Source organism: Lytechinus pictus, chromosome 11 (assembly GCF_037042905.1).
Source record: "Lytechinus pictus isolate F3 Inbred chromosome 11, Lp3.0, whole genome shotgun sequence".
NCBI classification, from domain to species: domain Eukaryota; kingdom Metazoa; phylum Echinodermata; class Echinoidea; order Temnopleuroida; family Toxopneustidae; genus Lytechinus; species Lytechinus pictus.
In genome coordinates, this window is record NC_087255.1 from 14,329,347 (window position 1) to 14,345,307 (window position 15,961).

A 15,961-nucleotide genomic window follows, 5' to 3' on the forward strand; every position below is an offset into this window, starting at 1 on the left:
TAAAAATTGATACAGATCAAGGAATCCAATTCAAAATGGGAATATTTTCAATGTATCTGTATGGTATTTTATTGTATTGCCCCCACAGCTAAATTATCTAGGAAATGAATATCCGAAATGTAACTGGCAACGTTTTATCCATAACAATATTTCCTTTTCCAATGATGAGTTCTATACTAATACCTACAAATACATTCAATATATTCAACATAGTTCCCTTATGTGATACATGTAAACAAGAAGAAATGTTATGAATTTGTTCCCTTCGGAAATAACGCTAGGACCACCCTATCAGGTGCAAATGTTCACCCTAAGACAATTTTTTACACCTTCAAAAGAGACAGTAAGTAAATTTTGCTCGCGTTAAACATGTTAAAGGTGCAGAGTTGTACCATTTGAGAAAGGCGAAAACACCTTCTGAACATAAAAATCTGAGACACTGCACGGTGCAAAATTGGGCCTCATTATGATGCAAACCGACCTTTTTCAGTGCAAACAGAAACAAGGGTTGCATTATAAAAGTTTATGAATAAGGATGCAATACTGCATCCAAATGGGCGTTACCAATGTTCAACCTAGGGTGTAAACGTTATCCCTTATGTCTTTGTGTTTATTAACTTGCATAAACCTTAGCATGACAAATAACAATTTTGAACAGAAAAAAAAAAACATATCACCTCTGCAATTTGTGTGAGAATATCTGTTACATTTCTAAAAGGTCCACAATTATCCATAGGTTGCCATCGACTCTGTGTAATGCCATCTCCGATACAAAGCGCTCGTCCAATAGGCCCATCAGCTTTTTGATGTAAAAATAAAATAACAACTAGATGGATTTTTAACTCAAAATATAATCCTCCGCCATTGCAAGTCCAATCAAGCCATACATTTTTCGAATAATGACCTCTAAGACATTTGACACAAGACCGCAAAATTTAATCACGTAGTCCAAACTCACATACATATATATATATATATATATATATATACGCGAGCCAAACTTGAAACTAGTATTGTAAAAGATATACCAGTTTAAAAATATGACGTCTGGGGTCTTTGATCAGTGTGACTCCAGAATAAAAACAAGCTAATCATTCCCCAGGCCTATGCAATAACCAACTTTAAAGATCATACCTTAAATAGTCTTCAATTACCGTGAGAACTGTTATATTTCAATGTACCTGAATACAATGGTTTATATTTTCTGTGACATGTGACCTCTTGACCCTAAAATGTAATCGGATCATTTAACAAATAACCTATTTTTGAACTGAACCCTTCATCTGTTATTTTCTGCAAGAACCACAATCTTTCGGATATACTTGTAATAGTGACCTCCATAAATTGTGTTCTTTTGCTAAACATAAAATTCGGTACCAAATATAATTTCTGAGGCTTTTCTTTGCTCTTTGTTCTTTTTTTATTACTATTGTTTCGACAGGTTTCGTCTGTGGCATTATTTTAGCCATATATATAGCACCAAATTAAAAGACGTAAAAGGTAACATCTACATGCTCAACCGATTCCTGTGAACAAAATAATCAACTTCATTAGAATCTATGGAAAATCAAATTTAAAGTAAAAGACTGGAAACACAATTTGCATTGACTTTATAGATGAAATCTCGTTTTCAGGGATGACATGCACGTAGAAAATGTTGGTTAATTTCTAAAGGACGTACCAGGGACTCACAAATATTGTCCAGATATCAGTGAAAGGCACATAAAAAAGTAAGTTCTTCACGGTAGTAAGTTAGCATGGTTAAGGTAAAACGTAAAGTGTCAAAGAAACACCATGAGCAATTGAAATAGTTAAAATAGTTCCATAAAAACAACATTCCTGAATCGTGTTTTATTTGGTCATTGTCGCTCTGCTATCTTTAGCATTATGATCAGAATACATGTACCTGGCGAATGTAAAGAATATAATTTGAGTGGCGACATTTTTATTTCGTTTAGACAAGTATATCAAAATCTTTCTGTGGTTGTTGTTCGAAGATAACTGTCTGATTTTAGAACAAAGTCAAACATATGAAAATAAAAATTATAAATAACACGAATCAACCTTGCGTAGTGTTGAATGGACATCTTCCTGTTGAGTTCTCCCACGTTCCATTTTCACCAATTGGAAATTCGACCCTCTCGAGACGCGGGGATATCCATGATATATTCCGGCAAATTGCTACACGAAATAAATGTAAAAAAAAATAAAAAAGTTAAAAAGCTTTAGAAAAAATGACAAAGCTAAAAAATTATAGTGTTTAGCAACGTGAATATTGTAAAAGATCGAAACATAAACTTACTTTCAAGAAATCAACTGTGGTATTATAGAAAATAAGCTCTTGTGTCGGAAATGTGGCTGAAACAAAATAACCAAATTCACTCTCAAATGCATCATGGTCTCAGAAAAGAAAACAAGGGGGCACAAAAATAGGAGTAAAGTTTCGAAGTCACTATTTCCTCTTGACTGTAAAAGGTACCCTGGAGGAAAACATACTTTATCATTCATCTTCTTTACCTATAAGATGCCCCTTCTTGATATAAAGAGAGAGCCTTGAATGAATTAAGGGCCAGTTTGTATAGTTGGAAATATGGTAACTTTGCCATTATTGCTCGTAAAATGGAAGCCTTGATTTTGATTGGCTGAAGAGCAATGTCATCGTTGTAGTTGTCATAATGGAAATGTTACTATAGTTTAAGTATTTAAAGGCTATGATCCTACGATATTGAAAAATAAGCATTACTCTTTGCAATGAATCCGTACGAAAAATCGAACGACTGTCGTACGCCACCCTCAAGAGAACATACGATTGGCAGGATGTAATATCATCTAACGATGGCCCTAGACCGAATGTAAACGGAGCATACCTACTTGTTTTTTCAAACTACAGCGCTTACCGTTATTTTGAACTGAAATCGCGAATGAATCTAGAAAACCATCGGAGTTTTCTGCCATACTTTGAATAGATTCACTGATTATACGTTCTGTATCCAGTGCCGTCATATTGGTCTCAACAAGGTAGATATTCAAATCAGCCTCGATACTTCCTGGTCTTAGAGCTCTACATACTACCGATACACCTTCGAGACCGGTACTTGTTCTCAGACCTTCTTCCATCTTTGCAATATATAAAACGAAGTAAACATTGACACATTGACACATGAATCATCTACGCTCGAAAAACATTCCTATAAATTTGTCAGGTTTGCATGAGGTAAATGTTAGCTAACTCTTATTTACTGTAAAATATGTGTCTATGTCCCCCATGTTTATTCATGTTATTAGTGATTTATTGTGAATCTGTCTGTTCATTTGATCGTAACTGAAAAGATTTTTTTGTTTAATGTTATGAAGAGTCTTCCCAGGAGGCCGGTTTTTCCTCATATTCAATTGATATAAAATAACCGAAACTTGGTGAAATTATCTGATTCATAGATTCATACATAGATACATTCCTATAAATTTATCGTGTTTGCATGAAGTTACATGTAGCTAACTCTTCATGTATTGTAAAATGTGATTATGCCCCCATGTTTATTCATGTTGGTGATTTACTGTGAATCTGACAGTTTATTTGATCGTCACAGAGAAGATTTATTTTTTATGTTAAGAAGAGGGTCTTCCCAGGAGGCTGGTTTTTCTCAAGTTTGTTTTTCTTTGCTTCTAATTAACTGTTATTGACCGAAGCTTCGTGAAATGGTCTAGGATATATTTCAGTAAACATCGAAGAATTAAGCTTATTCGGAAGTCCTCACATGATGTAAATAAACATCATTATATAAAAAAATGAGAAACCGGCCAAAAAAGCAACAAAATCAACTAAATCCTTGTGAAGGAAAATCACTGAGGATTTTTCAAAAAGTATGCATTGACTTTTTTTTTTACTTTACATGCATAACGTTGAAATTGATATGATTCCTCATATGAAAAACGTAAATTTGTATGGAAAGCATTTTCTCAATTAAATTTGTCGCCAACGTCATCAAAATGTTATAAAATCAAATTACCTGGTTGGTACCAGTGTTCTCGTTAGAAGGTGTATTAAAACAAGTAGAATGCCTCAGGCAGTCTCGCCTGTATTACGTGATTCGATATTGCATTTTTGCATATAACAATTTTGTGATAAATAAGCGAAACTTTAGAATGTCATAACTTTCTTATTTTACATCCGATCTTAACGAATTTTTTCAGCATTACGCTTGTCTGATTATGATCATAATAATAGGAAAATGAAACGTTTTGTAAGGCGACAATTGGCGATAATGAAACTTACAAAGTTGGTGATATTAGAAGCCGTTTCTTTATATATCATGGAAGTTTGGTCACGAAGCTCTTCGCGAAACGGAGTAGCAAATCGAACATTCAAAACTTGTATATTGGTTAGGTCTGGGAAAAAAAGAACACAGGAATTAACGTTGGTGGTATATTCAGGGAAGAACAAATTTATTGCCATGTGAAAAAATCATACCCGATATTTATTAAAGCCGAGATTATACTAACATATCATGTAGGTAGGTACTCATGTCGATCCATGACATGGAAATAAAGAGAGGTGATTTTGGTTATAAAGGTATTCAATTTGAGAAGCCAACTTTCCTCATATTGGTTCCGCTGTGCACCTTTAGTATCTATCACACCATGGTTTTCTATTTGAAACTGCGATTGTTCTAATGCATTCAGAACAAAAGGGTATCTGCCTATTACAGCTGGAAAACCAGAAAATTCAAAAGCAAAACAAAAGTCTCAGAAGGTTGCATATCAAAAGATTGTACTTACCTCTGAGATATACAGATGCTCGCAACGTCTCCAAATGTTTTCCATTTCTACCTTCACCTCTGCAGAAATAATACCCGATGTCATTGTGCGAGGCAGACATGATCATCAGAGGATTCCGATTCTCACTGTTTGTCAAAAGGACACCATCTTCTCCTTCCCTGACAGTTTTGTACCAGTAGTACCGCTTGGCATGGTTGAAACCGCATGTCAGATTTACATTGGAATTGATATTGACTATTTGGCTAGACGGATGGTGGGAAACCTCTATTGGAACTGGAATAGGACATAAGATTGCGAGCAAAATGTAAAGAAAACGATTGTTACTATGGTGATGATAATAGTGATAATTCTACTAGAAAAAGTAGACAAAATAATAAATAATGTCAAAAATATTAATAATGAGATCCTGTTTAAGTACTGTGTTTTGTCGTGTCTGGTCATCCATGTCCGGAATGTTACTGTATGACTGAGTTGTTTGTACATAATTATACAACGAAATTTGTTTGGGTATGAACTAGGCGAGGGCTTCGTTTTCGTAATAAAGAGTTTATAAAAACTCTTCCCGGAATTGAATCTAATGGATCTTATTTAAACTTCCGGTAACTAAGGGCTAAAAGTGAAATAAAAACATCGAGTGGAAATGCGTTGCACGATACAATAATTTATTCAATGGAGAAAGGGATGTTATTACTTACGAATGGGTTCATCACAATGAATCCCGTCATAATTATCTTGGCATTCGCACTCATACTGTCCTTGTCCTACGTTAATGCAGACACCATAGACACACTGATCTTGTTCGATACAGGGATTAGTGTTTGCTTCAAAAAGAAAGAAAGAAAAAAGTTAATATTTAATAAGAATAAAGGAACCATATCAAAAAACGAGGGGGACATACTACCTGGTGTTTTAATCAGGCAAACTGAGTTAAGCCAGATAATAGGACCCGTGTAATCAAAAATAAAATGTTGTGTATAACTCTAGCATTTAGATCAACAAGTATAACTTGTAGAAAATATGGTCGTATAATCACGGTTGTAAAAGACGAAAAACAACGAAAATTTTAAGCTAAAAACTAGGCGAGGGTGTCGTTTTCGTATTTAAGAGTTCATGAAAACTCTTCCCGGAAATAATTAGTCATGAATTTGATTTGAACTCCCGGTAAATACTGGTAAACAGTGAAACAAAAACATTATTTGAGTTAAAATGCTTTGCGCCATACAATACTTTATTAAAACAGATTGGATACGAATGGGTTCATCACAATGAATCCCGTAATAATTATCTCAGCATTCGCACTCATACTGTCCTTGTCCTGCGTTCGACACAAGGATAAGTTTTTGCTTTAAAAGAATAATAAAAGAAGAACATAGTTTATTATAGGATGTAGGAACATGAATTGGTTTAAATTATTTAAAAGGACAAGGGAGACATACAACCTGATTTTTACTCAGTAAGGTATAGTTGAAACTTTATTCACACTTGTCTTTTATATTTGTACCAAACTTCCTTTGTATCTTTCAGAAAAAGGCAAACTGTAAACATTTCGGTGTTTTTGTATTTCCTTCTCCTGGTTGCATAATTACAGATGAGCCCGATAATAGGATCCGTGCAATCAAAACGAGATTTTGGTGTCTACCTCTAACATATATTTTTAAATCAGCCCTGTGGCAAAATATCGTAATACATATCACGTCGAAGTATATTAAAGTAGAGTAAAAAAATATTTAAAATATATATATATACCTTTCAGAAAAGGCACTGTGTGAAACCAAATATGTTTCCTTGGGATGTTTTATCCTGGTTACACATACCTATTTCACAGCTGACCCCGGTAAAGGTATCCATGCAGTCGCATCGGTATCCGCCATCAGGAAGGTAATTACAAGTCCCTCCGTTTAGACAGGGGTTTGAGAGACATTCACCTTTCCAATTAAGAAAACAGTACAAAATCTATCTTAATCTCAAGGGCGAATCCATAATTTTCAAAAAGACATGCAAGAAGGGCATTTTCATTAAAAACAAAATTGACAAGCCAAAAAAGGGGGTCTTCACTTGCGCATTTACAACGTTTTCCGCAAATATTCTTTGTGGCTGGATGTGCACCCTATTGAATAACCTATTGAATAACGTAAGCAAAACTATTGAATAATATTTAATCCCATGTGATTCTAAATCAGAATCATAGGTAGCATCTACATGCACAACTGAGAGATTCATAATGGATCAAACTTAGTACTTCCAATCAAGTATCATGGCATCAAGTATCATCAAGTTGGATTGGCATATCATGGTAGCATCTACATGCACAACCGAGAGATTCATAATGGATCAAACTTAGTACTTCCAATCAAGTATCATGGAAAAAAAAACTTCTACAGACTTTACTTTTGTGTCCTATCAAATTGGCCAAAATTGAGCAAAAAATAGTGATTTCCAATTTTGTTCCCAAACTGCCCCGAAAACCTTAAAACCATATGTCATGGTTCTCGGCAGTTTTGTATCATCAAGTTGGATTGATGCACCAGAAATAAAGAAGATCGGAATTGTTAAGATTTGTTGGTCTTCAGCAGTTTAGTTGGGTCTCACGGTATTAACATAAAGAGACGTTTGAAATAATTCTTTAGCACAAAGTGTATTTGAACAATGCGGGTTTTCCATGATAGTTTTTTCTGAAAAATATTTTTAATTTAGATTCTGGGCACGCTTTTATAGGCATGTTCAACATGTTAATGGCTTCACACATGGGACTGAAGCTGTTTGAGGAAAGGCCTTTATCATACATTCTGATGGTTCTTCCGTTGTTCTTCTTCTACATTGTTCAAAATTACATGGTCAAGGTTGCCCTCATAACATTAGACAAAATACTGAAAAATGCCAGCCAAATTATTCAAGAGGGTAACTACAAAGTTGTGAAATGACATATTATTGCGTAAAAATCATAGAAAATATATTTATTATGTACATTTGTATAGTCATGTTACTACCTCAACCATAGCTGATATAGACGCTAAATCATTCAGGAAATAAATCTACCTCCTCAAGTAGGCTACCTAGAAAAGATAGTTGCCGAGGGTGTTATTTAAAAACATTCCTGAACGATAAGCTGGGGTTTTAACAGTGTGATGATATAGGGAATGACTCGAATAAGCCACCATGTGCTTCGACACGTACTGAAAGACTATTTATGCCGACAATATCCTTTATTTATACAGGAACAACCTTTGGGGGAGGTTGAGAGGTCCTCTCCGATCCCCTCGAATTTGGATACTGAACAGTAAGTGACACCCATGTGTAGAGACAATCATCTCGTCACATCAGCATCCTTTAGACAAAAGACCAAATGACTACATGTAGATCATGGATATTGTCATGTCAATATCATACGAAAGAGTTGATTACGTTAGAAGATCTATAAGATCAAGTCATCTCAACATCCTTTAGACGAGATAAAATGACAACGTATCCTCGTTTTCTTCAGCTTTTGTAGAACAGACGATGGTTGAGATGACAGGATTTGAATATTGCCATTTAAACATCCCGCTGAACATGCTGAAAGGATAATCGAATGACATGATCTTGGATTTCGTAATGCCTACATCCTTTATGATGTCCTCATGATGGGATCTGGTATATCGCATCATCTGAACATCTCTCTTAAAGGATGCCACTATGATAGATATGATAACTAACGCCACAACTCACCGGAGAGAGAAATAGCAGTTACAATTATATCGACATGACCATTAGGATAGCCATAGTAGCCAGAGTCCTTCTGACCAGTCATGACAAGCCACATGTAGGTAGTATTCACATAAACATCATCGACATAATTTGTATATCCCTGGATGGACATTATAACAGACTCTTCGTCAGATAGGTCAGTCCCCGTTCCGATCTGCACACGCCCATCACAACAGCCAAGAGAGATGTGTTGGAACCTGATATGAAATCCAGAGTATTGATTGGTTTGTAGAATGTAGGCATGGTATTCCCGTTCAAACAATTCCAAATCTGAGATGGCATAAGATTCCCCTTCACTGATGATGGTCGGTGAACGTTCTGTCAAAAACAAAATAAACAGCAGACTATTAATCAGCGCACATTCTTAAAGCTAGATTTACAAACGTGTTAATTTTCATTTCAAACCTTCAAGTTCACTATTCATTTAATACATTCAGTAGGCCTACTTCATTTAAGAGATGGTTCAAGCTGGATATATTTATATCTCAATAAATACAGTAAAATTCACAAAGCAATGCTTAACATTTGATCAAAATGCAAAATTTGGTAAGAAATAGCGAACTACTTGAATTTTAAAGATTTTCATTACTCCGGTGAAACAGTTATAGGCATGTTTTTATGAATATTTATAGGCGGGCTGATGATGACATATCCCCACTTTTTCTTTTGTATTTTATTATGGAATTAGGTTTATTCTAGATTTTTCTACAAAGAACTAAACAATTGGGTTGACAACTGATTAAGTGCAATAGTTATTCATTGCTGCAAATTATTTTATCATAATGGAGACATATCATTAACACATGTTCTCAGTTCTCTCGTTCTACGACTCTCGTGTCTTACAGCTCAGTTATCTCTCCAACCTGTTCACACACTCTCTCTCTCCGCCCCCTCTAGTCGCTGAAGAATGAAAGCGAGCTGCAGAACAGGAAATCAGAGGCAGAAGAGACAATTATTTAAGCTCAGCTGGACTGTCCATAAATTCTAATTTAGTATTCAATTCCACTCTTCCAAATTCATTGATCCCCGAAAAATACTAATTCTAAATCCCAGACAGCCCAAACGCCTAACAACAATTCTTTCTTTTCTCTGCCCTATGGTGTCCAGCAAGGCTCCGTTATCGGACCTCTCTTGTATATCCTGTATACTGGTCCTTTAGGAAGGATTATCAACTCTCATACAGGTATCCAGTATACTACCTATGCTGATGATACTCAGATATAATTTATCTCACCATGAAGCCAGCGGATCGAGGAGTTGCTGTTCAAAGACTGTCTGCCTGCATTGCTGATATCAAGCGTTGGTCATCCGACAACAAGGTTCAGCTCAATGAACTAAAAACTGAGATGCTGCATGTTTTCTCTAGGTTTAGGAGTTCAGGTCATTTACCTTGTTTAGATTTTCTCGCTGGAAATATCAGTGGTTCAGATACTGTAAGGGATCTTGGAGTTATTATTGATAACAACTTGACCCTTAACCAGCATATCAGAAATGTTTGTCGTTGTGCATCATGGGGTATTTGTAAGATAGGGAAGTTAAGAAAGTATCTTGATAAATCATCTACTGAACGTATAGTACATGCCTTTGTATCATCCCATTTAGATTATTGTAATGCTTTACTTGCTGGTTTACCTCAATCTAGTATAGCCCCCCTTCAAAGAATTCAAAATACTGCAGCTAGATTGGTAACCCTCACTAAGAAATTTGAACATATCACCCCTATTCTCTACTCCCTCCATTGGCTTCAGGTTCATAATAGAATTATTTTCAAGCTCCTTCTCCTTGTCTATAAAATCATCCATGGTCTTGCCCCATCCTACCTTCAAAATCTTATCTCTCTCTGTCACTCATCCTCTGCAACTCAACGTCTCCGATCTTCTTCTACTGCTCACCTTCGACTATCTCTAGGACCCCGCACTTTTACCCGTTATGGCGATCGTGCTTTTTCTGCTCTTGCCCCTAAACTCTGGAACAATCTCCCCATCTCCATCCGTAATGCATCCACTGTCGAATCTTTCAAAACACTCCTCAAATCTTACCTCATTAAGCAGTCCTCTTAATTCCATATTCTGTTCTCTTTCACTGTATTTTGCTACTTCTTTTTTCTCTTTCCAATGCGCTTAGAAACTGTTGTATTAAGCGCTATATAAATGTTAATTATTATTATTATTATTATTCATTCCCACATCCCAAGCACGGCCGGCCTGAATCAGAAAACCGGCAACTGAAACGTTACACATTATGCACTGTAAAGAATGCAAGGCAGACCAACTTTTTAACAAAACAAACAAATCTCTATTTTCCACCCCGCTATATATTTATGCTTTCGTGTTCAAGTTCCATTATTATATTTTAAATTTGCCCTTGAATAAGTATTTATTCCAAAAGGAGCTAAATCCATTAAAAATACAATTAAAATAAACATTTTTCAAAAATTGATATTGAATGCTTAAAAAACCCAGATGATTTGGCCTCACCACCAACTCAAATGCTTATGTGCCCATGATCCTTCATACGGAATATATACGAATGGTGCCTCTCTTGTTTGTGATTGCCGAGTACATTCACAGGTTTTGACATAGTTTTGTATACCTCAGCCACACTTCCCTTACGGTGGCCGTAGGCGGCGACTCGAGAGGAGGCGTCTTTTTTTTTCATTCAAACCGTCTACATGTAGCTGGCACAAACATTAAAACTGCTGTTTTCGGCTCGACATCCCGGGGGGGCCAGTTCCATTCACGAGTGGATACCATGCGCGACCATGGGGTCTCGAAAAGCACCCTAAACACGTAATTTCCATATTCTGAAAATGCACCCCTTAACATGTATTGGCGTGTGAAACCCTACCCTTAACAAGTATTGGAAACAAAACGATACTCTTGGCAAATATTCCCTGAAATGAACCCCTAAACAAGTACAGGAATGTTTTATTGTTACGGGTCCTTCGGTCGTCGGCTTTACCTAATTTGGTTTAGTACGACCCCATCTTCTACACCTCGCGCAAATTGGACTCTAAACACGAAGTGTTGGGGCAAAAAGGACATCCTTTATAAAACATTTTAATTTTGTTTTATCATCCCCGCAAATTCGACCCTAAACACGTAATTGTCCTAGCGAAATAGATACCCTTTTTTCATTATTTTTGTGTTTTTGACACCCTTATCACGTTACGTACGTAACGTGCCCTATCGTGAAAAAGACATCCTTTTTACGTGTTTTTTTGGTCGCGCATGGTATCCACTCGTCAATGTAAGTGGCCCCCCCCGGGCTCGACATACGACCATCGTAGAGAAAATGTGACTGAGGTGTTAATCACTTACCACATGATGTTTCATCTCCGTAATCGTCGCATTCGTACCGTCCGTTACATGCGTAATCTGGAGGCACACTTGTTCTTGAATCCTTGCATGGTATCCATCCTACATAGAAAAAAGATTATTTCCTACATAAATGACATGGTGATGAATTGTCAAAAGTAAACAATGAATATGTTTGTCTATTCCCGCGGGGGGGGGGGGGGTGGGTGGGAGTCCAAAGTTCTGCTTCAATGAAATAAAAACATAGTCATAATTGCACAATTCTTCCAATAATGATTTCGATCAAATCTGTGTTCTTAAATATTCCGATCCTCACCAAATTTTCATTTTTGAAAAAAAATATAAATGGAGATGTGATTTATTATTGGGGATATTTTCTTTGATTTTAAATAGATCGAAATTCTAGAGTATTTTTTTTATTGTTGGTTGGATGTAGAGGTGGATGTAGAGGTGCTGTGGCTCAGTGGATAAGTCTCCGGACTGTGAACCACAAGGTCCGGGGTTCAAATCCCATCACATCAGTAGCGTCCTTTGGCAAGGCGTTTATCTACATTTGCCACTCTCGACCCAGGTGTAGTAAATGGGTACCCGGTAGGAAGGAATTCCTTGAATGCTTGATGCGCCCGATCAGGGTAGCCGTGCTAAAACCGGGGTAATAGTATGCAGCGCTTAGAAACATTTGTATTAAGCGCTATATAAAAAATTGCATATTAATATTATTATTATTATTGTGATTTGGATTTCGACGTCATGGGGAACCATGAGTACGAGTATGAATTGGTCATAGCTATTTCGATGGCATATTAGCTAAGCATGAGTGGGCGACTTATTCAGCAGAATTTATTCAGATTGATATGATCATTCATGAATTATATTGCTTAGTGTTACGGTCCTCATAATTACATTGACTTTTTTTTTACAAACTACTCATACTTCTCTATAATTATGTCCATTCTGAATGGTCTACGAACGGGAAAAAATGTTAGGGGTAAGTCAAAATAGCCGAGGCCTACCCCTAAAAAAATCATCCGTAACTGATCCGGTACCAAATAAAAAATGATACACTCAGTCTGATTCATGGCATTAAATACTCACCAGATATGTTAACGGCAGTTAGGTGTAATTCAATTTCGCTGTAGTGACCGTATCCATCAAACTGCGGACCAATCAAAACAATCCATATATCTTGGCTCTCCACATACAACTCCTCATATCTGCTATAGTACGACAAATGACTAGCGTTGGTAGTGTATGTTTGAAAAACGGACTCCTGGTCGGTTGAATCTTTCCCTGTCCCAATAATAACGGTGAACTCATGTCCACAGTAATCGTAGTAACAGTAGTCTTGGTATGTATATAATGTAACAAGAAAGCCATTTCCAGTGTTAGTTTCGAAGAGCCAATCTCTGTAAAGTCGTTGATACTCGTCCTCCCAACTGTAGACACCGAAGTAAAACGGCTCGCCGTTTATAAGTAGTGAAGATTGGTCTAATTTCAACAGAATAATAAGTAGAACTTCCATGTTATAATCATTATATTAGTTAATAATATGCTGTTATATTAGGTTCATTTAGCATATTAATCAAGAGCAAAAAAGAATAAAAATGTAAATAAAACAAGTGGAACGCCTCTGGCAGTCTCTCCTGCATTACGCAATTCGATATAGCAGCAGTGCTTCCTTTGAAAACAGCTATGAATAATTATTCACACAAGAAAACACTAATATGATAGTAAAATATTATGTAAATTGACCCAAAGGACATTTGAACATGATCATGTGACCTAGGACATGTGCGAAACAATAATTCATACTTGATTAATATGTCGATGTTTCATGAGCTAGATCCGTACTATGATGCCAATTCAACACATACTCCCAAAACGACCAGAGTTTATTGACATTTAAATGACATTTGATCTTGGCCATGTTTCTGAAACGCACAAAGGGTATTCAGGGATACATTGCTGCTCTTATATCCAAGTTTCATGAACTAGAAACATAATTTATGATGACAATTCCTCAAATATCCCCAGCATGGCCACAGGTTGTTGATACTAAGTGATCTTTTACCTAAATCATGTGACCTGAAACTCAGGCAGGATCTTCAGTGATACACTATTACCCTTGTGTCTAAGCTTTATGAACTAGGTCCACATACTTTGGAAGTTATGACAACATTTCAAAAACTTAACCTTGGTTAAGATTTCGATATTGATTCCCCCAACATTGTCTAAGTTAATTGACCCTAGATGACCTTTGATCTTGGTCATGTTACCTGGAACTAAAAGCAGGATGTTAGGTAATACTTGATTACTCCTATGTTCAAGTTTCATGAACTAGGTCCATATACTTCATGAACTAGGTCCATATACTTTCTAAGTTATGGTGACATTAAAAAAACTTAACCTTTCTTATAATATTTAAATGTTGACGACACCGCCTCCGTCGTCGGGAAAGCGGCGCCTATAGTCTTGCTCTGCTATGCAGGTGAGACAAAAATGAGTAGACTGGCTAGTATTATACCCCAGGGGCGGTATTCTGAAAATCGTGTTAACTTTCGTGTTAAATATCGTGTTATCTCTCTGATTTAACACGCCCCTAACATACCCCCAAATCAGTATTCTGAAAAGCGTGTTATCTGCGTGTTATCTCATTTCGTGTTATCTACGGCTCCTCCCACTCTGCATCTATTTAATCCAATCAAATGCGCTGTTACAGAAACAAATCGCGCAAAATTTTCAGGGAAAAGGGGAGTGCGCGCTTGGTGACACGAAGCTTGCATTGTGACATCATTTTTGAAAGCGCATACAGCTAAATAAAAGTTAGAGCTAGAAAGAGACGTCGGAAGGGGTGATTGTGACAATTAAAAATTGATTTTTTTTTCGGACAGCATGATTACAAAATTATGACAGGAGACAGAGGCCTTGATCGATTGTGGAGCAGGCAGGGGACGATCGCCCCTAAAATATGGGGGCAAGCGTAATTCATACATGCCCCAAATAATTTTAAGAACTTGAAAAAATAAATATGCAATGTAAATTTTGTATTTAAGAAAAATTAAACCTGACATAGAAATATCAAACATACAAAATTGTATATTTTTCTTTATTAAAATTTGATGCGTATAGCGATCAGCCCCCCCCCCCCAAAAAAAAAAAAAACTTTTGCTCCCCTCCCCTATCCGTAGCATATAGATTGACTGGCGGATAGATGAATTAAGGATAACCTAGAAGCATTGAGAGTAAAAAAAAGTGTAATCATTGAACTATATAACAATTGAAAAAGGGAAGAAAATTGTGAATATTATTGAAGAGCTCCCCAATCGCCAATTCTATTCCTTTTAATTTCTGTTTGTGACTTTTTTAAAAGACGTTTTGAATTTTGTTCCTCTCCTTCTGTCTTTTTTATACTATGGCAAAAAGTAACTAAATAAATAACTTATGAGCATTTATGATAGTGATTTTAATTAATACAAATTAAAGATGCATTTGAAGTGTATTTTCACAGGAAATTCCAAAGAAATTGTTGTTTTATCATTGTTAGTAGAGAGAAAGGTAGATGGAAAATAAAGCTGGAAAAATGAAAGAAAATTACAGTAAATTCTGCCAGACGATAGTGTTATGCCCGTTTATGTTCTTTTTGACGTTTGCGTCTGCTAAAAAGTGCAGCCATCGTCATCTCCAACTTAACCTCTCCTTAACGCAGTGTTAAATGTTCGTGCTATCTTTGAACAAAATTTTAGCTAACACCATTTTCAGAATACCGAATTTCGTGTTATCTTCCTCCCTAACACCGCGTATGGGGGTTGCGCGTTGCGCTCTGCGTATTTCATGACCTGCGCGGTGTTACCACTTGGGCCACGTGTTTTTCATGCTAACATGATTTTCAGAATACCAATCGTGTTAGCTAACACCGTTTTTGTGCTAACACGGTTTTCAGAATACCGCGTTTTCCGTCGTGTTTTACTTGTGAAATTATGGATACAACAGCAACAACAACCCCAAAAAACGTCAATTTTATCAAGTAGAACGTAACGGAGTTAAGATAAAATTTACATTCTGTCCCTATCTGTTAATTTCTAGAAATTTATAAGATACAAGAGAAAATTGATCAAAAGATAAAT

At 36.3% G+C, this 15,961-nt stretch overlaps 1 protein-coding gene across 1 annotated transcript in view; it reads right to left on the reverse strand.

Moving 5' to 3' along the window:
- LOC129270853 (uncharacterized) overlaps positions 1 to 15,961 on the reverse strand; it is a 95,219-nt gene that overhangs the window by 22,365 nt on the left and 56,893 nt on the right. The window contains exons 22-31 of the mRNA XM_064107025.1: positions 12,933 to 13,325; positions 11,841 to 11,939; positions 8,482 to 8,838; positions 6,591 to 6,701; positions 5,472 to 5,597; positions 4,777 to 5,049; positions 4,274 to 4,386; positions 2,898 to 3,117; positions 2,065 to 2,181; positions 678 to 799 (exon numbers count right to left, since the gene is read on the reverse strand). Of these exons, the coding sequence (XP_063963095.1) occupies positions 678 to 799; positions 2,065 to 2,181; positions 2,898 to 3,117; positions 4,274 to 4,386; positions 4,777 to 5,049; positions 5,472 to 5,597; positions 6,591 to 6,701; positions 8,482 to 8,838; positions 11,841 to 11,939; positions 12,933 to 13,325 (1,931 nt within the window). The remainder of the gene's footprint in view (positions 1 to 677; positions 800 to 2,064; positions 2,182 to 2,897; positions 3,118 to 4,273; positions 4,387 to 4,776; positions 5,050 to 5,471; positions 5,598 to 6,590; positions 6,702 to 8,481; positions 8,839 to 11,840; positions 11,940 to 12,932; positions 13,326 to 15,961) is intronic.